The sequence below is a fragment of the Drosophila virilis genome, chromosome 3, assembly GCF_030788295.1.
Source record: "Drosophila virilis strain 15010-1051.87 chromosome 3, Dvir_AGI_RSII-ME, whole genome shotgun sequence".
Taxonomy (NCBI): domain Eukaryota; kingdom Metazoa; phylum Arthropoda; class Insecta; order Diptera; family Drosophilidae; genus Drosophila; species Drosophila virilis.
The window spans coordinates 6100405-6128019 of NC_091545.1; the positions used below are offsets into that span (position 1 = coordinate 6100405).

General features: G+C 38.8%; 2 protein-coding genes across 18 annotated transcripts in view; both read left to right on the forward strand.

Annotated features, from left to right (window-relative positions):
• The window catches only part of LOC6624298 (phosphatase and actin regulator 2), a 135777-nt gene that overhangs the window by 73082 nt on the left and 35080 nt on the right, over nucleotides 1–27615 (forward strand). The window contains exon 6 of one of the 17 annotated variants that reach the window (XM_032434856.2): nucleotides 7045–8747. The exons of 14 other annotated variants lie outside the window; for them this stretch is intronic. In XM_032434856.2, coding sequence (XP_032290747.1) covers nucleotides 7045–7076 — 32 coding nt within the window. In that variant the 3' untranslated portion in view covers nucleotides 7077–8747. Of the gene's footprint in view, nucleotides 1–7044; nucleotides 8748–20612; nucleotides 21449–27615 lie in introns of those variants that run through there. 2 more of the 17 variants (XM_070208187.1, XM_015175621.3) reach the window with 2 other exon arrangements.
• Nucleotides 1884–5709, forward strand: ppk27 (pickpocket 27). The gene is made up of 3 exons (XM_032434857.2): nucleotides 1884–4772; nucleotides 5242–5424; nucleotides 5510–5709. The coding sequence occupies exons 1-3, from the start codon at nucleotides 3764–3766 to the stop codon at nucleotides 5623–5625; spliced, it is 1308 nt and encodes a 435-aa protein (XP_032290748.1). The 5' UTR covers nucleotides 1884–3763; the 3' UTR covers nucleotides 5626–5709.

The window sequence follows — 27615 nt, forward strand, 5'->3', positions numbered from 1 at the left end:
AAATTTAATAAATTTATGTGTTTCTATCAGGTTTCCTCAATGTTAATCTGTAGTTTTCTTACAATTTGTTCTTCTTTGAGAAACATTTTCCATTTGTCTTGGATTATTTAAAAGTTTTCCTTACAAAACTTGGATATACGTTGGTTTTTTTTTCTTCTACTATTTCGTCTTTTATGAATTGCTCAGCTTAAATTTTCTTATGTATTTTATTTTCGTCTATTAAAGAACATTTGAGATTTTAGTTAAAATGCGAATAAGAAATGAGCATGTTGGGAGCATTTGCACATTAACTTTTCACAGTCAGAATTTCTCGCTGTGGTTCTTGCACTGTGCCACAAAATGTGGCACACTTGAAAGCCAGCCTGCATACTGCAGCTGTGGCACGCATGACGCAGCCCTTAACCTTTCACATTTGCGTATTTGCCCGCTGTCTACCCCTCGCAATGCCCCAAACCCGCGCTCTCGCTATCCATTCGCAGTTAGTTTGATTCAATTGCAATTTGCAGCATCCGCCTTGTGCCTATCGCAACTGCAGCAGGAAGCTTTGACATGGAGAGTCTAGGTGGCTGGCATGCGGGCTGCGGGGCGGGGTATGAGGGTTAAGTGTTGCAGTGTGCTGGAGAGCAGTTGGAGTAGCTGACAAGCTGGCCTAAGTGCTGTGCCCATTAAAGTATGCAATCATTTTGCGGTTAACAGGATCGCAGTCCTCAGCCTTCTCTCTCGCTCTCCCTCTAGTTCTATCTCGCTCTTTTCCTTTGCCTTTGCATTGGTCCTTAACTAATGCCTTTGCCCCGGAGCTGCCAACTTGCTTTAAGGCTTTCGCTTTGGCTTTGACAAGATTAACGATGCACAGTTGCCTCAGGCGACATCCTGTGTGTGTGTGTGTGTATCTTTGTGTGTGTGTGTGTGTGTATCTTTGTGTGTGTGTGTGTGTGTTTGTTCTAATTTTACAGCGCTGCCAACTCGACCCGAGTGCGTCTCGTCTTCGCTTTAATCTTTCGAAGGTTTTTTTGTTCTCTTTGCGGTTTTCATTCATAAACAAATTAATGCCAATTCTTGCTGCCCACAATTAAATAGCGTATGCAAATGAAAATAAAAGCCACAGCCACCAAACGACGTCAGACAACACACGGTGCCGCCCTTCCCCTGTCCCCCCTTTCCAGTTCCTCTCTGTTGCCTCCTAAACAGCAACCGCCTGTGGGAGCATCGCATAAATAAATAAATAAACAAGCGTTTAATTGAACCGGAAATTATTTTTGTGTGGGCGTCGATTGGTTTTCTATAAGTGTGTGTGTGTGTGTGTGTGTGTGTGGGAGGGGGGGGGGTGTTCGTGTGTGTATTTCTCATTGGAATTTATGGTACACTTGTCGCATTGTTGTTGTTGCTATTCGCTTTGCGTTTTGGCTCTTTAACTCTGCTGCACTCGGCTGCTGCTGAAGGAGTGCGGTGTCCAGGGCTTGATTGTGCTAAGGGGCAGGGGATGGGGTGGTTATATAATGCGCTAGTTGGCAAACTATATATTTGCTTTCACTTGTAGCTGAGGTATACACGAAAATCGAACTTGTATGAATATAGGATGAAAATCATCTCAATTCGAATTATTTTCTGTAGAAACTTTGACTAGGCTGCGATAAATTTGCAGAAAAAACAAGTTGGCAGTACAGTTATCGATAGCTACGAAGTATATCGATTAACAGTAAATATAATTTTTGTACTCACGATTTTCTGGCTCTGGCTTAAGATACCTTCAAAATCTATCAAAGTTATCGATGCCCACGAAGTTGGTCGATAACTGGCAATCGATAGCTTTGCTATTAATGTTATCGATATTCATCAAACTTATCGACTTGTCTAAAATTGATCGAATTACATTCCTCTTTTTACTTGTCTTTCGTCATATAAATCGAATAATTCGTTTTTTGCAATTCCAAATGTGATATATGTGCATGCAATTATTTCAGGCTATTCCCAAATGAATATCACTTTAGTTTTATTGTTCAGATAGCTTATCGAACAGCTGCGTCAAGCGAAATATGCTTTAACGATGCCATAAAAAAAAAACTGCTATTAAAGAACTTATTTGATTTTTCCATGCCAAGTTGATAAATAGAAAGTGTCGTGCAAAGATCTGTGTAGAGTATTCAAAGTGCGGTTTGGCTATTATAAAATTCCTTGGCTTCGCTCGCTTTTCTATTAATATGCAACGCCGCGTTGGCAAGTTTCTCTCTCTAACTGTGCGCTAAATTGCGGCTAAAGCTCGTTATATTGCATGTCTGCGAGTCGCTGGAGATGTAGAAATAGCTGTAGCTGTAACTGTATCTGTGTGTGTGTGTGTGTGTGTGTGTCTGTATCTGTGTGTATTTGCATGTGTGGCACTTCTGCCTGCTCTTGGCTAAGTTCTGTTTGAGTTTGCTCGGTTCGCATGTGCCGTTTGACTTGCCACACACAAACAAACTTTTCAACTTAATGTAGTCAATGCCTTTAAACGGCCCGCCCACTTGTTGAATTAAATATAATTTAACCGAACACGCAATCTGACGAAATTACTTGGGCAGACACACATTCCAGCTGACAATCACAATACAAAACTTGTAAATGTCTGCTTTAATATTCAAGCGCCATAAATCTTCACATAAACCGATTTTTGTGCCTATTGAAGACAACATGAATGTGGGATCGACGAGCGAATTAATTGATGTTACGCTTCAATTGCAAACAATTTTTGCCAAAAAAAACTTAAGCTTGATTTATAAATATCTAAGCATAGATTTGTTCTTGACTTGCAATTTCCCTCTACAAGATTTATAATTCCTTAGTCTCTTTCCAAAATGGATTAGTTTCAATGCTAGATAACTTATTGATCACGATTTGTCCTCTAGTTTGATTGTGAATAGAAAATTTATGAATTATGTTAAGTTGAAATCTATAAAATGATGGATATATATGCTAATCTCGAAGTTACATGACAAATATGGGTACTCTAGCTCTTATAAGCCTGCTCAGAAAATATGATTTCGATATGAATATGTAGAGATTGCTTGGAAACGGGGCAAACTATCGATTATCGAGCCTTATAATCTGGAGTCCATGGTGCTTATTCCGTCCCGGTGTTTGATTGCGGCCCTTCGGGTAGTTTTGTGTCGGTTGTGGCAGATCCGAAGAGCTGCGAGATAGGCCGCCTCCCAATGCAAGGCAGTAGACTCAAATAAACAGTCGTGTGTCTTCAGAATTTATGTTCCAAGACGCCATTGATTGACTCTTAAATAAATCGTATGCTAGAAACTGTGAGAACCCATCTATCCTTTTTGCCCATTTGCAATGGGTTCAGGTTATGAAAAGGGCGATCATTCGGCCTTGCAAAAGTGTTGACAGAATTGTTTATTTTTTCGATTCGTACCAAAATTTTAAATTATAGAATGTTAGTTTTTTTTCTATTGTAATTTAAAAGTGATTTACGTTGTTCTCCTGTGCTCTGACACGGCAAAATAATTGTATTATTCTCACTTGTCGTGTCACGCGATAATTACGATAATTTACGTGTTTATCCTGAGGTTAATTATGGTTCCTTTTTATTGTATTGTGGGCTGTCGTGTGTCTGTGTTCTGTTCATCTGATAAACTCGACAGCCTTTTGATATCGTGTGACACTCGCTGCACGAATTTACCTGCCGCTTCATGGTTTTAGTTCTATTTAGATATCGCACCTGGTCGCTTGTGGAGCGCGATAGGCATACTCTGGGGCTGGAGTGCCCGCAAATGAAAAGATGTCTCGCCTGGGCAGAGCTTTGCGTGTCACACTTGTCGAGTACTTCAAGAAGACGAGCCTCAATGGCTTCGGTTTGTTGTACTTTATCAGAAGACGTCGCTATCAGCGCTTCTTCTGGTTTCTGTTTATTGCCGTGGGCATGCTCTCGGCCAGTTTTGTGGTCTTTTCAACGTTGCTGCAGTTTCTGGCTCGGTCCACGGTTACCTCTTTATCCGACCAGAGCTCAGCTGCAGAGGATATGCCGTTTCCTGCGCTGACCCTTTGCAGCGCAAATAAACTGAGTCGCCAGCGACTGCACGAGTTGGCCCAGCAGCTGGCCAGCTCCAGCGGCAATGCCACGGACTACTGGCTCCAGCGGCTGCCTCTGCTCTCCGGCTACTTCTTTCCCAGCGCCGTGGAGGCTGCGAGTGCCGCTAGACTACAGGCTGCCTTGGTTGATGCTCAGGAGGTGGTGTGGCATGTGCGACAGCAGCTGTTGCATTTGTCACCCAGCTGCGAATCGCTGCTGCTTAGCTGCCACCTGGATGCAGTTGCTCTCAATTGCACCCAGCTATTTCGTCTGATGCCCACCTTTGAGGGCTGCTGTTGTGTCCTGCAGCAGCCGGGCAGAATAACGGGCGCAACACTCACGCTTCGGCTGAATGCCTCCCGTGCGGATGACTTTCGTATGCCGAGAACTCGACTCAATGCGGGGTTTAGCCTGCATCTGCCTGGCTGGTTGGGCCGACTTAGCCTTCAGCCTGGCGAGTCGTCAGCCCTGCAGCTGGGCGCGATTCGTTTGCAAGCTGATCCGCGGCTACGCGGTTTTCCTTTGGCCGAACGTGGCTGCCACTTTGCCGAGGAGGCCGAGCATTTGGTTCAGTGTCTGCCGCTTTGTCGCCTACGCAGCGCCATAGCTGCCTGCAACTGTGCGCCATTTGCCTACGACTTATCCTCGCCGGCGCTTGCAGAGCTCAATGTGAGCTACTGTAATTTGGCGCACACAGCTTGCCTGCAGAGTCTAGAGGGTAAGTGGGGAAGCGTTCCTAACAAAAATAACACTCTCACTGCCAGAACTTATAGACATGTTCTCAACTGATTGTCAAAGGACATTTATGTTTTAGCATGTACCAAATTAATTGCCATGTACCAACGGGAATATCGTGTACTTTGACATGCAACAACATCCAAATCTTAATTATTTGGAATACGTTTTATGAACTCGAAGATAATATTCAGAATTTCAAATTAGCATGTACCTTTCAATATTTAACATGTACCAAGCCAAGAGACTGTGCCAATATCTGTATCTATGTAAATGAAAGTTAGAAAGTTTCAATTTATTTAATTTAGAGCTTTAGAGCTGAGAAACAGTAGAGATAGACTTGAATTTCTATCAGTTGCCTTAACTTTTGGAGCAATTAACAAAGCGAGGAATATATTTGGGACTTAAAGCACTTAAAGATTTGAGTTCGCATTGGTGTTGCTTCCCAACAGCGAGCTGGTCACCATGGAGCTGTGAGGAGTGCCTGCCTGCCTGCAATGACTGGCGCTATGAGCTGAGCAAGAGTTTGTCGGGCTACATGTCGCCCCTGGAGAGTAAAGTGAGCATACGCTATGGTGGACAGCGTGTGCCGCTCTATCGCCAGGATGGGCTCTACAATTGGTATGAGCTGTTGTGTGAGTTGATGATGAGCGGCAAATGGAATTTGCATCTTAATTGAATTCTTGAATTTATGATTGCGTTTTGCCTTCCTTCTGACAGCCAACGTTGGCGGCGTGCTCAGCGTTTGCATTGGCTGCTCGTTTATTAGCGGCTTCGAGTTTGTCTACTTTATGCTGTTTCGACTGTGGCACAACTGGCGGCAATTAGGACTGTGATGGAAATGGAGACGGGTCCATTTGTGAGCAGATATATGCATATAATAAATATCACGCATACGCCATGTGTGTCAGCAAATGAAATTAGTTTTGATTTATTTTGGCCTGGGCGAAACGCCTCAGTCGTCAACAGCTCGAGGCGCGCGCACACACACACACACACACACACAGCACGCACTCGCACTCGCACACAAGGATGTCTCCGTGTACATTTATCTTTCAGCCAGCCACGCCCACTTGTCAACAAATAAAATCAACAACTGGGCGAAGGCTACTTGAAGCGTAATAAAAATAAAAGACCAAGTGCTATTGATGGCCTGTTGCAAAAAGAGATATGTCCATATGTATACAGTTTCTATATATACACGTATATATATGTATATGTATATATATATATTGCGTAATGTTGATCAGCTCGAAGGTTAAGTCGTCTAGTGCAAACACTTTAAAGCCGCTCTGAAGGTCATCTCATGACCAATATATGTATATATGTATGGGAATGTATATATGTCATTTGAAGCATATGAATCGATAGCTACTTCAGGTGGCTCATGACCTATGAATAGTTGATTTTTATGAGCCGTGACTGCAGTTTTTATTGCCCCGTCCCCGTTGGGGATTAAAGTTGCAATTAAAAAGGTCATAACGCTTTCTAGGCTAATATCAATATTTCATTGTGGTAATAAAAGCGGCTCAAATAAACACTAAAAGTAAATTAACAAATTAATTTAGCAAAGTAAAACAATAAAAGAAAGTAAGTTTTCAAAATAAAATGGGATACATAAGAATGTGTTTAAAAATTACATATATAATGTTAGCTTGAACATTTGAAGTTAAAAACGGAAGAAGAAAACTTAACTTGACGTCTCGGATTACATTGTTGTCAAAAATTAAATTAAGGAAGAAAAGAAATAACATAAGCGTTGACAGTTTTGAACATGATTTGATTTCAGATCAAAAATATATATATTGTTTTTTTAAATTTATTTTATTATGTTGTTTAATATCAATATATATAAAATGTTGCTTATACCAATTTTCTTCACTATAATTCTCTCTCTCTCTCATAGAGAGATACTTATAAATATTGCGCCATTATTGCGGCACTCGAATAACTGGCATTCAACTGATTTGTCGTCAGATTTGTTTGGGAATCGAAATAGCATAATTAAGGAATGCTTGGGTATCTTAATAGCTGCTTCACACATTAAAATCGAATATCATTTCAATTATCACCTGCGGAAGCAACAGCTTAATTGCACATTTTCTTTAAAGTTTAATTCAATTTAAATACCTGTGAATGTCTACATTTAATGCAGCTTGACGTGCAGTTAATTTATTGATTTACCTACATATGTGTCAGACAAACTTTTTAATAATTAAACAACTAATTTTATTTTATTTTCTTGCTCATTGCAGGTGAGTTTTCTCATGGGTTTGCACGTGCATAAAAATATGTTTATCGCTGTGTGGGTAAGTTTAACGTTTCTGTTATTTGAATGCCTAACAGCAGCTGTTAACGCGCTGTTAGCTAACAGCAGTGACAGCTTTTCACTGCATAAAAATATAGCTTTAGCCACAGGGTGCACACTGAAAGCACTTGAAAGCTTTCGCCAAAGCTTTCGTTTGTGCACAACATTCAAGTTGTCTTTCAAATTATCAAGCCAAGATGCGTTAAATCAATTTAATGTCAAATCTGTGCGCATAATCAAGCACTGGGTATGTGTCATATATATCATATATATGTCATTTGGATCATTTATAATGTAACGCCACACATCATTGCAAATCATTGTGCAGAAGAATTGCAAGCTAAGCAGAGCTCAACTTTAATGGCCAAATGTGTGCCACGCCCACCACCACAAAGCGGCACCATAAAACACTCAGCTTAGCTGGCAGAGATTTTTAACAATGCCAACGTCTCCATTAATTTTAAAAACCGCCAACTTATCAGGCCGCGTCATGGTCCTAAGTGATTTCTGCTCCTTGATTTAGCGCCAATTCTTAGGCGCATATGCGAGGGTTGCTTAATGGAGTTTGGCCATGTTTCTATATCTAGCTTGGATGACTTCATAAATCTTCCTTTTTGCTATTCCTTTAAGATCAATTTGTAGCCAGAACCTAAACTTTAAATCTGCCGTTTCGCACGTTTTAATATGAGATCAATTTTTCGCATATTTTTAAACTGTAACTAAAGCTCATATTGATTTTTTAGTTACTGAAGTATTTGGTTAACTGTTTGTTTTTTTATGTGTGTGAAAAACCGAAAACTCAAATGTTTTATTTAAATTTCCTTCCATGCATTTCATTCTATTCCATTTAATTAAGCCAAAGAATAATGTTGTCTATGAGAGCTTAATTTTTAATTGATGAGCAGCCCTCGTATTTTGGGCTCTGCACAGATATTTATATGGGCTTATATATGGAGGTACATAAAGACGCATTCCCATTTGTGGCCAACAGGCAAGGACATGTGGCTGGCGTCTTTTTGTTGTATGCCTGTATATGCCCTTCACCTTGCCACACACGCGCACGCACACACATAGTTGGGCCAAGTCTGTGGCATGCCTTGAACAGAATTTTTGGCTAACTGTTCTTTAATCAAAGCCATTCCACTTTATGAGCCAGCAACTAAAATTATGGCCATATTTAAAAGGCTGGCTGCTTGGCTGCTTGTTAATTCGCAACAGCGATCCTGGCGCTGGCTCAAGGATAACAGCAAAACGTGCACAGGATGCGTTGCACATAGATACAGCTGCCTGCTCCTAACTTTCAATTTGGTCCGCTCTCTCATTCTATCTTTCTCTCCTTCGCTCTCGCTTTGTGTCGCATCATTTGCATAATTCTAATATGGGCATCAGTCGACGCCAGTTCCTGTGTGGCCACATCGAGCCGTATAGATCCCACATGCCACAATCCACATGCCACATGCGATTTGCGATTTGCATAAATAAAATTGTAGTGTCCTTTATTTTTTATCTTCTCTCTCTCACTCTCTCTGTCTCTCTCGTGTTGTGCCTGCTGTTGTCGTTGCCTGTCAACCTAAATTACGGCCATTTGATTTCGGCAATTACAGCGCATTTTTGTGCAACAATTTTTTGTGTCCTTTGTCCACAGACACATTCTGCTTGCCCCGCCAGGCTGCATGTATCTCGCAGTTAGTTTGATTTATGGCTGCCTTGTCGTTTTTTTTCTCAGTGTATACAAGAATTTCAATTTCAGTTTCAAGCTGCCATTTACGAGCTAATTATGTGCTTGGCCTTGACAAACTGACAATTGCCTGCACTGGCTGATGATTTATAAATATCGCAAAAAGTATCTGCGCGCCACACACACACACACACACACACACGCTGTAGCATGTATAGGATGTATCTTTCGGCTGTGCCAGTTGTCGCATTTGTTTATTGTTTTTGCCAGCCACTTGAGGCACAACTTTTCTATTCACTCTTCTTTTTTTGTTTTTCTTGTGGCAGGTAGAGTCCTTCGCTTGACTCAGCATTCAAAGCGTCGCTCGTTTGAATTCCACCGCAGGATTCTCTTGCAGCATTTCGCCCGGCTTCGGCTTTGTGGCTTTCAGCCATTTGCATTGCACAACTATAAATGATAAACATTTGTTTGCGTTAGCTCTGCCAAAACCAAAGCCAAAACCAAGCCAAAGCCAAAGCCAAATGTCCGAGCATCGCAACGTACACGTGCCCCCGCAGCTGTGGCAAGCAGAGCAGCTCATAAAAATGAATTACTTACAACGTCTCGCATTTTTAGTTGGCGGGGGCGAGTCTGGGGGATTAGGGGGCTTTGGGGGCAGCGTTTGGTTCGCTGGCTATGCAAAAGGAAGTGTGCCCAGACCAGATTTCAAGGTTGGCTAATTTGTTTATGGCGTTTTTATTTTTTTTTTTTTATTTTAGCCTTTTTGGCAAACTGTTCATGCAACTGAACACTTAATTTATAGACTGGGTTTCACGGTTAAGCACCAATTCCTTTTGGCCATTATAAGAAGGCAACTGAATTAAACGATTTAGCACTTATATAAATTTGTGTTAATGCGCATTTCGGCAAATTCGCATTCAAGTTGAAACAGTTTTCAAATGTTTGCCATTTGTTTTATTTATTACTTCAAGTTTTGACCTTTAATTTTCGTGCTTTTGATTTCTGGTTTTAATTATTTTACGGACTTTCTTATAAATATAGCATAACATCAAATGACTCCCCTTTTGATTAGTTTAACATATCTTCATATAAAGATACGTGCCTCTCTATGCGATTCTCACAAACGAGTTTGCTGATTGAAATACATGTATTTTAATAATCCATGTGGATTTTTGTGCATAATCCACTTACTGCCAGCTTTGATGTGGCATTAACTCTAACTTGAAGCTTTAAGTCGTTTGTTTTTCCATTTCAATGGGCTTTTCTATTGTCAATTGTGTAGGACTCGGGACTTATGCAAATGTTGCTCAAGTTCTTGTAGTTAATCAAAGTCGACGACGTCCTGCTGTTCGCATTTTCCCTCAACATAATTATCATCATCTGCAGCAGCAGCAGCAGCAGCAGCAGCATAATCATCATCCTCATCATCCCCTTCATCCCCTTCATCGTCGTCATTGTCATCGTCATTATATTCATTGTCAGCATTGTGCTTTAAAACGGTTTTATTTATGCAACGACATGTTTCAAGTGAGCTCCTCAAGCTGTTTTCCTAACCGAATTTCGCATGCAAATTTACACGTGGGCGGCTTTCTGTTTTTTTTTTTTTGGGCAGTTTTTCGGCTGCTGCTGTTGCCGCTTCTGTTGCTTTTTGGGAGGCACTGTGCCTGCATTTAATTATTAAAATTCAATTTAGTCAATTTACCCAGCCTTCAGTTCTTTTTATTGGCCACCTTTTGGACTGGGGCTCATGAATATTGCGAATGGCCGCATAAGAACTACTTAAAATTTCGAATCAAGTTTTTGTTTTTCACTTGGTCAAAACTAGGCTAAGGCTATGCATATTTAAGGGGCGTAGATACAGCAGAAGGTCAAGTACTTTTTATTGTTTAGCATTAAGCGCCTATTGGCCTGTTCTTTTTTTTACTGTTGTGCCCGTGGCGTGGCCGAGTATACCCTCTATTATCCTAGATGGCATCTAGATCAATTTGGCAACTAAATCAGGAAATGCTTTTATCTATCTTCTTATTTAAACTTCTACCAATCTATAACAATCAATCGATCTATGTGGTATATATATAAAACTAACGTTCTTTCTATTTACATCTTGTGAATATTAAACTTATAATCCCTTTCGATATCTATCTATATATCGGAAATATAATATTAAATACAATTTAAGTAGCAGCTTTATTTTTATAATTTACTTAAATATATTAATTAATATATATTTATTAATAGTTGCTACAGGGTATCTGTTAAACACTTGATCCACGTTTGGCACGCCATTTTTGTACAGTTAGTTTTTGCTGTTGTTATTTTTGTGTTGCCGCCTTTTTGGGGCGCGGGCTCAACCTGTTAGCCACATAAAAACCATTTAAGTTATTGCTCAAAGATTATCATTGAGATGCTAAATAGTTAGTCGTTGTTTTTGTTGTTGTTGTTGCTGATGTTGCGCTCTCTCTTGCATTAATTTTTTATCACTTGCGTCACTCGCATTTTTGATGATACCCATCAAAAAACTGGCTGCCCGCAGCGGCAGCAGCAGCAGAGTTAAGAGAGTCAAAAGAGAGCGTGTGAATATGCGTGTGTGTGTGTGTGTGGGTGTGGGTGCGCAAAAGCTTTCAGCACGTGCGCGGCGTATGTGTGCATGGCAAAACAAGCAGAGAGAGCAAGCGTGTGTGACAGTGAGAGAGAGAGAGAAAGAGATAGAGCGAGCGACCGAGAGAGAGAGAGAGAGGAAGCGAGCTCTCGCTTATATTCAAGTTCAAGTAAAAACATTGAATAGCCCAAGTTCAGCTTCAAGGCGCAGGCTGCTCACACATACACACACAGCCTCGCAAATGTACATGCACACACACACACACACACACACACACACAGGCTGTGAGACAAACACGTGCTGTGGCGCTCTCTCGTACTGCTGCTCTCTCTCGCTCACACTGCTGCAGCCAATCATCTTGCCTCTTGCTTTTTCTGTGATTATGTAAGCTACTTTTTGTTGTTTTTTTTTATATATTTGTGGTTTGTTGTTTATGGCATTTTTGTTGGATTTTTTGTTTTGTTTAGTTTTTGTTGTTGTTTTTGCTATTTGTGCTTTTGTTAGTTGTTGTTGTTGTTGTTGTTGCTTCTGCCGCAACATTTTCAATTGCATTGCTGCCATTTGGTGTCTTGCCTCGTTGTTTTGTATCTTTCTGGTATTTATTTTTCATTTGCCTTGGAATTTTGAGCCCGCGGTCATCCCTTCTGCTAGTGTCCTTGTTGTTGTTGTTGTTGTTGTTGTTGCTGCTGCTGTTGCTGCTGTTGCTGCTGTTGCTGTTGTCTGTGGTCTGTTGCTGTCTATCTGTTGTTATTCGGTGTTGCCTTTGTTTGCCATCGCTTTTGGCTTGTCAATGGCACAATAATAACAACAACAACAACAACAGCAACAACAAGAACAACAACTGGAACGGAAGGACGCCATTCTTTCTCCTGCATTTTGGCTGGCTGCCCTCGCACACATTTTTTTTCAGCCAGTCGTTATCCTGTGCGCTGTCGGTAAACTCATAAACTATACTATAAGGCCCAAACAAAAAAAAAAAAAAAAAAAAACAACAACACGATATTTGTATTTTTATTTGTTTTTATTTGTCACAATTGTTTTTGTTGCTGTTGTGGCAGCAAATTCATTTGACCCTGAAGGTCCTGCGTCGCGTATCTTGGCAGTTGTTGCGTCCCCAATGAACTTGCAGCTTGAAAATATGCGGCATTATCTTAATTTTGATTAGCCTGCGGGGCATTTTGTTTTGTTCATTTGACTCCCATTTGACATTCATAAATGTATATGTATTTGAGTTGGTTTTGAGCATCAGATATCCCCTATATTTGGCATCATTTTGACCCATTTCTTTATATGTGGATTATAAAGGAAGCTCCAGAACTGAAAACGGAAATCAACGAAATTTACATTTTATTTCTATTTATGGGCAACTAGCTTTAAAGTCAAATAACGAAATATTTTGAATAACAAATAGGGTCAAAGGGATTCCTTGTTGTCAATTACTTGGTCTCTCATAAATTTGTTCCTTTATGATTCAGGTTATTTTGTATATTTTTTATAAGGCTATGTGAATATTTAAAGGAAGAGAAAAGAAACTAAGCGTTTCTAAAGAACTAAAGGTATAAATCAAGCTAAGTAGACAGTAAAGCTGAGCTCTTATCTCGCTAAAGGTTGTAATTCGCAACCAGTTTAAGCATCAAACAAGACAAGGCAAACCTTAAGTCGATAGCAAAGTCTGTTAATTTAGTCAGGATATGTCTCAGACAACCTGTTCTTCTGCTTTGTTTCTTATTGGTAAAATAAACCCAAAAATTAACCTTAAACCCGCTGGCCTAAACCCTAGTCGAAGCCTGCAAAGCTCACATATTGTAAAACAAATAGACAACGCTTAAAACAAAATGCATGGAATATGTGATTTTGATTAAATAGAGATTATATCCATTTACATATAGTAATCGGGAATAATAGGTATATTTATGCCGCCCACCTAGTGTTATCCTTTAATTTTGTTACCCCCCCTTCAATCCACTAAATATAAATGCTGCTCGAATGTCCTTTGCATGGCCCATTGCCAGGGCCACAGGCGCTTCGGGGCAATGTTATTTTTAGCAGCAACTAAAAGGACGACCTTCGTGCATGGGGCACATCCTTTGGCAGTCGTCCCGTCAGGATGTACATAATACACACAGCGCCTGATTGCAAATGAAAAACGCTTACCACCGCACACACACACACACACACACACCTACAAACTGAAATGAAGTGTTGACAATGCGGCTGCTGGCATTGGAAGCCATGGCACAGGGACACAGGAAGTTGGCTGATATGGCATTGGCAGTGACAGCGCCAAAGCAGAAAAAAAAAGAAGGAAAGGACGCCAAAAGGAATTTGAACAGGCTCAAGTTATGACTTTGAAGCGCTGCCATCACCTAGTCAAGTTTCTATTTGCTGCACGATGACTTTGAAACAAAAGAGCGGGGGAAACAAAAAGCAGCTAATTTTATATAAATAAAAAAAAAACGGCATTGTCTGCTTTCAGGCGTAACTAATGACAACTGCCTTTATGCTAATTTGTTGCCTTGTTCTTTGCCTTTCTCTGATTTACTCAAGAGCTGCTAATTTCAGTTAGTTTTGCAGCCGCTGCTGCTGCTTCTTCTTCTTCTTGGCTAATTGCAATAATTAATCAAAGTTGCTTTGCTTTTGTTTTGTGTGTGTGTGCGGGGGCGTGTTCAGTGCGTGGCTGGGTTTTTTTTTTTAATTAAAACTCCCAACTAGTTTTTTGCATATGTCTTTTTTTACGCGGCCGAGGCCAAAATATTGCTTGAAAATATGCAACAGGCAACACACAAACACATGCATATATATATATGTATATATATATGTAAAGGACGCACATAGTTGGCCATGGCATTGACGTTGGCTGCATTGACGCACATAATCCCCAGTTAAGCCACAGGTTCCAGCCCAGCTCCGCCCACTCTTAAGTTGAGTTTTTGGTTGATTTCAATCGGACTGTATGCATAAACAGGGACTGCTTGAGTGTGTGTGTGGGGGTGTGCGCGTGTGTGTGTGTGTGTGTGCCGGGCCAACAAACAGGCCTAGCATAAACAAAACGCACACATTGAAAAATGAGCGACAAAGCGAGCGCAAGAGAGAGCGAGAAAGTGAGAGGTGGAGAAAGAGACAGAGAGAGAGAGAAAGGGAGAGAGATAGGGAGAGAGGGCGCTAAAAAGAGCGCCAATGTTAAATGGAGCGTTGCATAAAAGCTCGCTCAGCCGTGCAATCAGACAAAGAGAAAGACACGCGAGCTTTTGTTACCTACACCACAAAATAAAGGCACTTAAATTCTAAAGGAAAAACATTGTTGAATTGATTAAAATAATAACTAAAATATTAGCTTCGATTTAATTTTTTACCCATTTTTATAGTACGTAAAACATAGTTGGTTAAATTAACAATCATGCCGTTTTAAATAATCTTTAATATAGGGTATTTTAATATGTAGAGCTTTAAACAAGACATCTTCAGTCAAACTTGAGTGTATATATATTCTTGTTCAACGCGACAGTCTGACATGATGTAGTCATATTTGCTTACTTTCAGCCTTGAACCTATTTTGAGTTTTGAGTCTTGAGTAAGGACCTTGTTGAATAATAAGGTTTAACTCTCAAAACGTTAAGAACTTATGGCAATACATTAATTTGATATAAATTTATTTTAAATTCCCTTATAAACTGTTTATTTCATATGAAAACATACTTCTTAATGGGATTAATAATCATTAACTATTTACTGCCACTATTTAACCAAGTTTAATTAGCTAATGTCTTTATTGTGTGTGCCGTTAAGTTGTTTATACTAGTTGATCCAAGTGCCCACTTTAAGTTTATAAGTTTGCCCGAAGAGAGCAGCCGCAGAGCACTTGGGCGAGCATAAAGTCTCTTACGTTTCGCCTAAAAAAAAAAAAAGAAAATAAAAAAATAAAAGCTCTCTTGTGCTTATCAGTTGCTGCCACAGTCGCAGTCGCCGTTGCCGCCGCAGTTGCCGTCGCAGTTGCCGCTGTTGTCGCCGTCGCAGTCGCAGTCTCGCTGTTTGGTTGGGCTGCTGTGTGTTGATTTTCAGTGGCCGCGTCGCCTCGGCCGAGTGTGTCATGAAAAGCATTTGGACGGCTTCCGTTTGGCATCAGTTTGTTGGCAATACTCAGACGCGTCGGCCGCAATCCTTAGCCAGATCGCAAGCAATTTTCCAAACAGTGGGACACAACGTGCAGCGAGCGACGCAATAATACCAAAAAAAAAAAAACACATACAAATAATAATAAATAGAAAATCTGGCTAAAAGCTAAAGGCTGGAAATGTTTATAAATTTTAAGCCAAAACATTTGTGATGTGATACGAAAGACAATTTGACGCGTTGTTCTTTTCGTTTTTTGATTGAGTTTTCCCCCCGTTACCTACCCCTCAATTGGTTCGTTTTTGAACTTGATTTATTTTGATATTAATTTTTTTCAATACGCATTTACGAGCTGTTAAACACATCGCGTTTTTCTGTGACTGTGTCTGTGTGTGTGAGTGTGCTTTTTGGGTGTAAATTTAATTTATATTTATGTTTTGGAATTTATGTGGCCAAAGTTTATGATTTGTCCGACAAATAAAAAGTATATCAACGCCCACGCCAAAAGCGAAATATCTACAAAATACTCATCTCGAACATTTATTTTGCATTGGCCGTGAACGAAGCTGAATTTGTTTTGAGTAGATTTGTCAAATGGTCTGCGATCTCGCTCTCCATCTCTTTCTACGCTCCAAGTATGCCAAACACAACACTCATTATCAACATCAACATCATCATCATGAACATCATCATCTCTCTCCGCATAATCAACAACAGAAAGTGCATTGACTGTGGCCAGAGATTGACAAAACCAAAAAAAAAAGCAAGGCACAAAGTCAAGGCGCCATCACAAATTCACCCATTTATGCATTCCACGGCGTGAATTTATTGCATGACAAATTCATGTGTATTTTTACATGTCATTCGTTTGTGTTTTTTGTGTGTAAATCAATTTGGCAATGAGAGTGAAAGACTGAAAGAGTGAAATTTACGCATACTTAACGCAATCAATTAATTTTGAGGTTATTTTAACATGCGTCGCCTTTTAATTGGCGTGTTAATTAAATTGAAATGCGATATATATATGCGATATATATATAGGTTGTGTGTGTGTGTGTCTGTGTGTGTAGCTTCAGCAGTCATAATTAATTTGAAATATATTGTGGAAAATGCAGACGAGCTGCCATTTGCGCTTTTTGCGCTTTTTAATTTCGAATTCGCATGCATTTTGTGAATTACTTTTGAATGCACAAAAGTTGTCCTATTTGTATGCGACTTTTATGCAATTCGGACTTAATAAATAAAAGTCAAACGAAAAGTAACTTCTATTTGTTGACAATTCTGTTGATTCGTTTAAAGAACATATTTAAAATTGCAAAGTATAAGACATATTAGCAGCTATCTAACTTTAAAACAAATCGGAGCTGTGCGTTAGGTCAATTTATAACCCTTGTAAAAGGAATTGTTTCTTTTTAGAAAGATTAAAGTGAAATGCATATGAAATAATTTATGGCAGCTGATCAAGCATTATGCTTGACATTTATTTATTAAACAATAAAAGACTGTGCGCACAAAACCGAAATGTATATATTTCTTAATGGCAATAAACAAGTTGTCCTTGCATGTATTAGGCAGGCAGATAGAACCCTTTGGGAATTACAACGCTGCACAGAATGTTGCAGTTGTTTAATGCAACATTTTAGTCTAGCTTATCTTACGCCTTACTGTTGATTGCCTTAAGAGTTCTTTAAGCTATTAAAGCTGGCATAATTTTACACTTAAAGCTCGCATTAAAGCTCGCATACTTGATGCTCACACTAAAGCTCGACAACTTGTCTTGAAGCTCATCTGACAGCTCGTCTAAATTGCTATGCAGCTTTTTGTCAACCACATTTCGGTTAACCCGCCCCCCACAATGCAATTCAATTAAAATACGAATATGAAGTGGTCGATAAGCTAGTTTTATATTCTGTCGATTTCTATCTTTGTATAATTTGAATACGCTTTGTACACAAATCCTTTCAGCTGCAAACACAAATAACAAAGTAGTATTAGCTAATTCAAGTACTTTACAAATATCAGTAAATTACGCAAACAAATCTAAAGGCAACTTGTTTCAATTTGTGGCTTTGATTTGACACACACACACACACACACAAAGACACGCACACGCACATACATACACACACATTTACCCATCGCTATTCAATTACAAGTTTTAGTTTTGCTCCAGCTAAAATAAATAGCCAAATAAGGCAAAAACTTGCTGAGTCTGTGCAAATTGACATGAGGCCTAAACTTTTACAATTAGTGTATAGGCGGCATACACACGTACGCACACACGCACACACATACTACATTTTGCTGTTAGGCTCAAGTCGTGGCATCTTTAGGATTTGGCCATGTCCGCGCCTATTGCCTGGCCATTATCCAGTGCCGTTGCCTTGTTCAATTTGTGTGCCACTCCCTAATGCCATCTAACGAGCGGCCATTACGAGCCCCGAACTTCCCTCTCTCTCTTTCTACCATTTGCCCTAACTCTCTCTCTCTCTCTCTCTCTCTCTCTTTTGGTCCAGTCAATTATTGTTTACGGCCGCCGCGCTTGAAATAATGTGTTTTTTGGCGCGCATTTGCCTTTAGCTGTTGCTTTTTAAAATACGCACCTGAGAGCAAAGTTTTTACGCTGCTTGCAGCCTGTTTTTCCCTTTTTCTTTCATTTTTTCTGGCTGTGTTACATAAATAATAAGTTGTGGCATACGCACTGATACGCCTGGCAGCAGGCAGCAGCCATCTGGCAGCACATCCTGCAATGTCCTTGAGGCGGCCACATGCCACGCTAAGCAGGCTTATTTCTCAGCTTCGTTTGCTGCCTGCCTCCTATGTCCCACTCCTAGGGGCTTACGTGACTTTTGTGGCATGCGTCGCTTATTGGATGCTAGAGTTTGTCTGTGGCTGCTGCCGCTACTGCTTGCTCCTCATAATTCCTGGTGTCCTGGCATTGGGCTCGCCTTTTATTCAACTCCGAGTGAAATTAATGAAGCAGTTCATCTGACACTGAATTGATTGGCTTATTACGAACGCAACTCGATAGCTGCGCGCAAATGGAATTCTTTTGCTCTGTCCTGCACTAGATGACAAGTGGATTGCGCTGCGCTGACAAGTGTCAGCTTTAGTTGGATACCCTGTAATTGAAAAGGAGAAAGTGGTGAGGCTAAGACCTGGCAGAGCCTGAAGATGTTAATCCTAGTCTGAGAAAGAGACCAGAGACCTGTAATTAAAAAAGAGGAAATACTGAGGCTTTATAAAATGTGGCTTAGACATCGCAAGTTCTGGAATCTTAGCTTAGTCTGAGCGTGTGGTTTAAAATGGTTTATTTATATAAATCAAGTACTGTGGTCTTGGCTTTATACCTTGTAAATTACCATAGACCGTTTGTTCTCTCTCTTGAGCATCCTGTAAATATTGTGCTACTTGCAGGGTATGCCTGTAGTCGCGGCCATATCAATTGCTTTATTCCTTTCATCCATTGCCGATTGACAAGTTATGGTAGAAAACGCAGCCGCAATTACTGATTGGATGCCTCAATCGACGCGGCCATATGCGACTTTTCCCGGCTTGAGCTGTAGATACACACAGCTATATACATTAATATCTAATATATATATATATACTTTGTGTATGCTTGGCTATATCGCTGTGCGATTCAATTTGTCGGGCAGCAAACAAACATCAAAATTACATTACTCACGCTCGTTGATCCTGTGCCTGGCATTGGCTTAATTATACTACTTGGCACGCCCATTTCGCTTTTTTTTTTTTTTTTTTTGGGTTTCTTTTCTTCTTGTCTTTTTATGGCACATCGTAAAATCAAATCGAATATTTTGGGCACGTTTTAATGCTATCAATAGGGCTCATGCCAATACATCAATATCAACTTTTATCCAATCCAACTCGGGTCGCTTGGCTCTCTAAGAGCCTGCCCCAATGTGCTGCCAAGTCATTAATTTTATGAAAAATCAACATTTACATAATGATGAGCATTGCGGCGCGTTCTGTGGCATTTGTTTGATTAGCAATACCAGAAAGGGGGCCGGGCACAAATACACACACACACACACACACACACACACATGCACAGCTACTATGTCGCTGAGAAAGTTTTTGGAGAGCCAAAATTTGCATTCATCGCCTGCCAATACAAATTTATTGGCAGGCTCTGAAGAAATCCAATTAAAGGACTTGCTCAATTTACAGGCGCAGCCGAACAGAACATTTTTCCAAGAGTTTCTAAAAGAAAGACAAAAAAAAGTTACTAAAAAACGACAACAACAAGAAAATTGTTTCCTGCTTGAAGTGAAGTCTACAATACAACAACAAAAAACAAAAACAACAAAAACCACACTAAGATTTTAAAGAATTATAAATAAAAAAAAAAAATAAACTTTAACTCTACGATAAAACGTTAATAAAATTTACATATATACACATAAAATATAAATATATTTATATTGATTTAAAAGCTAACAAAAGACGTGCGTTAAAGAGGCTTTCAGTACATTGATGTGAGTTGATTTAAACAGTTAATTAAAGCGCAAATATTTATGCTAAAATATACAACAAACGGAAACAACATTATATAATATATATTTATAAAATATTAACAAACGCTTCGAATTCATGTTGTCAATAAATAATATATAAACTATTTTTAATATATACATACAAACATATATATATATATATATATTTAAATAGTTTCAAGCAAATACATAACTGTTATTAGATGTGCAAATAAAAAATCAACGCCAAATACATATACATATATATATACATATACAAAATAAATCCAAATAAATATTTAGTCAAATTATTATGCAAACAAAAGAAGAGCAGAAGGATAAACCGAACTATGCAAATATTTGTTAACTTCCAAAGCCAAGTAATATACAAATCGCGAGCGAGACAGCATTAGCAGCGGAAATAGAGATAGCAACAGCAGAAACATTATAGAAATTAATGCAAACAAAGTTACAAACGCAGCAATTGAAAGCTTCCATTTTAAAAAGCAAACTAATTTAACGAGAATAATACATATAAAAAAGTTACTATTTTCTATAAATATACGAAAGACACATACATATAAATCAACATATATACTACATATATTTAAAAAATATTATAAATAATACTATATAAAAACACATATTTGCAATATATTGCAACCAATTGTTATCAGCCCTACGCCAAGATTCGGCAAATCAATGCTGCAATACGAAAACGCGTGCAGCCTTCAAACACCGCGCAAGCAGACCTACAAGGAGTATCTACAGCAGCATCAGCAACAAAAGCAACAGCAGCAGCAACAGCAGCAGCAACAACAGCAACAGCAACAACAACAGCAACAACAACAACAATCTAAGCAACCTGTACGCATCTTTCGTGTACACTATATACGCATCAATTCCAAAGACGGCAGCCCCTCCTCCAGCTCTCGCTCGGCGGCATCGGCTGCCGCCTCCGGCAGCGCACATGGCCCCAAAATGAAGACAATTGCGCCAAATATACGCCGGCGGCGACGCTGCGACAAACATCATCTGGAGCTCTATTGCAATGAGAGCAGCGCCAGCGCCAGCCACACGGCTGCCAGCGGTTCCCATGCCAGCCAAACCATGAGCCTGAAGCCTGGCGGCGGCAGCGGCGGCGGCCTACGTTTGCGCGAATCGATTACGGCGCCCAGCACTGCCGCCAGTTCGCCGGTGGATGAGAAGCTGTATATACCGGCACCGCCCATAACACCGCCGCCCGCATTTCTCACCGAGGGCTATAAGCGTGCCAGCACCTCGGTCTCAACATCGGCGCTGCCCAGCGCCACGCAGGATCTGCCGTTGCCGTTGCCGCCCCCACCGCTCGGCAGACAGAAGCCCCTCGCGGTGGCGCCCAAGTTAAAGCCCAAGACAACGGCAACAATTGCCGTCACCATCAGCAGCAGCAAGCCACGTGGCACAGTCAAGCGGAGTTTAGTAGGTAAGCAAGCGGTTGGGGACTAGCTTCCTTATACGAATCTTGACTCTTATAGTTACCTTATTCTGCAACTATGCAATATGTGATTTTTCGTGTGACAAGGGGACATACAATTTTTTACTATCTCGTAGAAACTATTTTTCTGCTGTCTCACAGCTAGTCGTAAGGATGCTTTGCCTTGTCTTCCTTAACGCCTGAGCATGAAAGACAAAAGAAATGCTGCAAATATTTAAGAAACTCTTTTTCCGCTGTCTTTTTTCTCTTAACAGGCTAAAAAAGAGAAGAGTTTGCTAAAAAATGCGGCCTACAGCAACTCAATCGTTCTGCTGAGTAGAATATTTGTTAAGTCAGAGATTGTAAACGGACTTTCCTTGCCTTTATAGACATCTGGCCTTAACTAAGATGCTATCTAAACATTATCACCAATTTTATTTGATCTCGAGTATCGTGAATGATACAATATCTAAATTTGGTATGCATTTACTCGAATTCATCTACATGTTAAATATTTGTATTACTCCTTAGTCAACTTACCCATAATAATAACATTTGGGATGTTAAAGCTTCATTATTTTATGCATATACATTCTGTTAAACGTCTTAATTTACATACCCCGAAAATTTCATTTTAATTGTATTATAAATGCAGAAGTTGTTTAACAGCGCGTGCTGCTACATAATTCCTAGAGCTCAATCTAACGAAATGCAGCCATATATATATAGTGACATATCCATAGTCGCACCCACCCTTTAACATAACTTAGCACATAAGCATAAGCACAATTATAAACATTTCTAATATTGTAAACAAAGAGCCTGGTGATAACATCGACATTGGTCAAGATCAAACTGTCCCCCTTTGGTAGACATAAACAATTCACCCTAAATATCACGCCACTGTCAATGTTCCCATCAGAGTACTATCCCACGCATAATTGCTGACGCAGCTCAAACTTCACTCAATTTTGACTCAAACTCTCTCAAAGCGAAGTTTGCTAAGCGACCGCAACAGTTAGATAAATCAGTTCATATTCGGGAAGCAAATCTGAATGTACTCAACAAAAGTAGCCGTTAAGTGAAAATAATAAATTGAAATATATTTTTTTATAGTAACCTAACGTGTAAAACTTAATTGGCGCAGTCGGTAGGATACGTCGGGAAAAATTAAAGATCGCTAAAGGATAATTAATTCCCAGATCTAACGCACAATCGCGACCGAAAGTGTTGTCGGAGTGTAATAAAAATTTTCTCGAATACGTATCCGCACAAGAACCTTCGGGTCACTAGTAGCTTAATAATATTGACCCTTTGGGCAATAAAGCTACTACAGTTAATAACGACTGGCTTTGCATATCGTTTGATCCCTGCAATACGTTATTACTGAGTCTTTTTAAGACACACACACAAAAAAAAAAAAACATTTAACCAATAATCCATCACAAACTTTAACCTAAAATAAAAGTGCAAAATCAAAGAACAATAAAGTTCAAACCTACAAACTCAAAACTATTCAAAAAAAAGTGTATTACACCAAGATGACAATGGAATTATCAGAACAACACCTCAACCAGGCCCTTTCACAACTTAGACAGGTGCCAAGCTTTGACGGATCAACGGATCAACTAAACGCCTTCATTAAAAGGATAGATTACATCCTACACCTGTATCCAACCCGAGATGTTAGACAACATAGCATCTTATACGGAGCCATCGAATTGCAAGTCACAGGAGATGCTCAGAGAATATCACAAAGGACAGCAGCCAACACTTGGCAGGAGCTGAGAAACGCATTGATTGAAGAATACAAAGTGCAGACACCATTTGAAGAACTCCTTCGACGCTTATACAACACGAATTACCAAGGAAACGTCCGTAAGTTCATCGAGGAGCTCGAGAATAAATCTTTTGTTATATTAAATAAGTTAGCACTAGAAAATATACCTAGCAATACAACCCTTTATACAAATGCTATGAATAACACAATCAAAGATGTTATTACAAAAAAATTACCAGATAGGCTTTTCATGATGTTAGCCAGACACGACATTACGTCGACACAAAAACTAAAGCAAGTAGCTCAAAGAGAGGGATTATATGAAAATAGCGTTACTGAAAAACCTAAAAATAATAATGTTCAGGGAAATCCAAATAACAATCGTAGGAACATGGGAAATTATCAGCAAAATGCTAACCCAACCACCATTTCAAGTGGTTATTCCAACACAAATCAGAGTTATCACGCACAAAATAAACAGCACAGTAAGTCCGAAGACAATCAGAAAGCTCACCACGAGTTCCAACAGAAATTAAGTCAAGGTAGATACCAAAATCCCTTAAACTACCAAAATCAGTCCCATTCACGCTTGAATGCACCAAACCCTCCGACTAAACGTCAAAGAGATAGTAACAGTGGGCAGATGAAAATGGATACATCCGAAAATTTTCATCAGCAAGCCTCGGAACAAACAGAAGAAATCCATTCATAAAATTGATTATGAATGACGAAGTTCTAAAATGTGTCATCGACACAGGTTCAACCATAAATCTAATGAAAACAAACCGCTTAAATTTTCCAGTTTACAACGAAACATTAAAGGTTCACACCATAAATGGTGTTATTGAATTAAAACAAAGTATACGCTTAGGAGCAAGCAAAATTTGTCCGAGCAAACAAAAATTCTATATTCACGACTTCTCAGAGCATTATGATGTTCTGATTGGGAGAGAATACCTTGAGGCATGTCAAGCAAAAATAGACTATGCACAAGGATCCGTAACCTTAGGAGAATTTAACTTTTGTTTTAGATATAACGACGAAGAGGTCGAAGAGGACATGACCGCACAAGAGTGCCTTGATCCACCCTCAACAGAGGACAGACCATTTAACTTCGCTATTAATAATGAATTAATAGAAAACAATGAGTTTAGGCTAGAGCACCTAAACTCAGAAGAAAAAGAAAAAATAAAAAAAGTTTTACATGAATTTCGTGATATCCAGTACCATGAAGGTGACAATTTGACTTTCACTAGTACAATTAAACACAAAATTCTAACAAAACATGAGGACCCAATTTACAAGCGTCCATACAAATATCCTCAAATATACGATGAGGAAGTAAATAAACAAATAAGCGATATGATAAAACAAAATATCATACGTAAATCCAAATCCCCTTACTGCTCACCAGTAATAATCGTTCCAAAGAAAAACGATGCATCTGGAAAGCAAAAGTTCCGGTTAGTCATAGATTACCGCAATCTCAATGAACTAACTATTAATGATAAATACCCTATCCCGATCATGGATGAAATATTAGACAAACTTGGAAAATGTCAATATTTCACAACCATTGATCTAGCCAAAGGCTTCCACCAAATCCAAATGGATCCTGGTTCAATTCCCAAGACCGCATTTTCGACTAAACATGGCCATTACGAGTACACTCGCATGCCATTTGGTCTTAAGAATGCACCTGCAACGTTCCAACGTTGTATGAACAATCTCTTAGAAGATTTAATTTTTAAAGATTGTCTGGTCTACTTAGACGACATTATTATTTTTTCCACTTCATTGGAGGAACACATTTTGTCGCTACAAAAGGTATTTAAGAAGCTTAGAGAAGCTAACTTAAAACTACAGTTGGATAAATGCGAGTTTATGAGAAAAGAAACTGAATTTCTCGGTCACATCATCACAACTGAGGGTATAAAACCAAATCCCAACAAGATACAAGCAATTGTCAAATTCCCAATTCCAAAAACCCCAAAAGAAATTAAGTCATTTCTAGGATTATGTGGTTTCTATAGGAAATTTATACCAAATTTCGCTAATATAGTAAAACCATTAACACTTAAATTAAAAAAGGGAGCAAAAATCAATATAAAAGACAGAGACTACGAACTAGCGTTTGAAAAGCTAAAAGTACTCATAACATCCGACCCAATTTTAATATACCCTAACTTCGAAAAACCATTTTCATTAACTACAGACGCGAGTAATATGGCAATAGGGGCCGTCCTTTCGCAAGAGCATAAGCCTATATGCTATGCAAGTAGAACTCTCAACGAGCATGAGTTAAATTATTCAACGATTGAAAAAGAATTATTAGCAATCGTTTGGGCCACTAAATACTTTAGGTCCTATCTCTTTGGTCGACAATTTCAAATCCTTAGTGATCACAGACCACTCGTCTGGTTAAATAATATGAAAGAACCTAACATGAAATTACAAAGGTGGAAGATCAAGCTAAATGAGTTTGATTTCCAAATTAAATACGTCCCAGGAAAAGAAAATTATGTGGCAGATGCTCTGTCCAGAATTCAATTAAACGAAAACTTCTTAGGCGAAGATACAATTAGCACAAGAGCAACAATACATAGTGCTCAAGAAGACAACAGTAACCATTTACAAATCACAGAAAGACCACTTAATTATTATAATCGACAAATAGAATTTGAAAAAGGAACCGAGAACGAAACAAAAGTTACGAATTACTTTCACAAAACCAACATAAAAATTACGTACAAAGACATGACTAATACGCATGCCAAAGAATTAATAAAAGAATACTTATGCACAAAGAAAAGTGTGCTATACTTCCACAACGAAGCAGATTTTCCAATTTTTCAAGAAGCCTACTTAGAAATAATAAGTCCAAATAATTCAACAAAGGCAATGAAAACTAGTACAAAATTAATAGACCTTCAAACATACGCAGAATTCAAAGAATTAATATTAAAAAAGCACAAAGAATTATTACATCCAGGAATTGAAAAAACTATCAATTGGTTCAAAGAAACCCACTATTTCCCAGATTATCAAAATTTAATTCAAAATCTAATAAATGAATGTGAGATTTGCAACATCGCAAAAACAGAACACAGAGATACAAAATTAACTTTCGAAATAACTCCGGAAATCGCTAATATCCGAGAAAAATATGTAATGGATTTTTACATAGTAGGAGATAAACAATTTTTATCTTGCATTGATATCTATTCAAAATTTGCATCATTAATAGAAATAAAAAGTAGAGACTGGCTAGAAACCAAACGAGCTATATTACAAGTGTTCAACCAAATGGGTAAACCCATCGAAATAAAGGCAGACAAAGACTCAGCTTTTATGTGCACAGCTTTACAATTATGGCTAAAATCAGAAGCAGTAAATATTAATATAACCACTAGTAAAAATGGTATATCCGACGTAGAACGATTTCATAAGACAGTTAACGAAAAACTAAGAATCATTAACAGCGACTCAGACGTCGAAAATAAACTTACAAAATTTGAAACTATACTCTACACGTACAATCATAAAACAAAGCACAAAACGACTAACAGAACACCAGCGGACATATTCATATATGCAGGTACACCAGAGTATGACACTCAAGCTAATAAAGAAAAACTAATAAATAACCTCAACAAAAAACGAACAAATTATGAAATTGACACTAGATACAAACACTCACCGTTAGTTAAATCAAAGACGACAACCCCGTTCAAGAAAACAGGAGAACTAAGACAAATCGACGACAAACATTTTGAGGAAACTAACAGAGGCAGGAAAATAACACATTACAAAACCAAATTCAAAAAGAAAAAGAAGACTAATCAAAGCAAATATAACAATTACAGGTCAACAACAGACAGCGATCAAAACATACAAGCACCAGCTTAAATTAATTATTATAATATTACTATCAATAACTGTAAACTATATAAATGCACAGAGTATTGAAATTAATCCTATCAAAGCCCATAACGGATATCTCATATTTAAAACAGGAACCATAGACATTCCGACAGATTACGAATTCCACTGTTTAACGGTTAATATAACAAAAACCGAAGAAACTTTTAACAATTTAATTGAACAAAGTAAAGAATTCAATAACCTTATACAAATCGAATACCTAGTAGAAAAATTAAACAGAGAAATAAACGGCTTAAAAATAGCCAAACGCAGCAAAAGAGGTTTAGTTAACATAGTAGGAACAGCATATAAATACTTATTTGGAACATTAGATCAAGAAGACAAAGCAGAAATTGAACAAAAAATAAGCAACTTAGCAGAAAACAGCGTCCAGGTTAACGAATTAAATTATATAATAGAAGCTATAAACAAAGGAATAGAAATCATGAACGAACTAGATCAAGAGAAACAA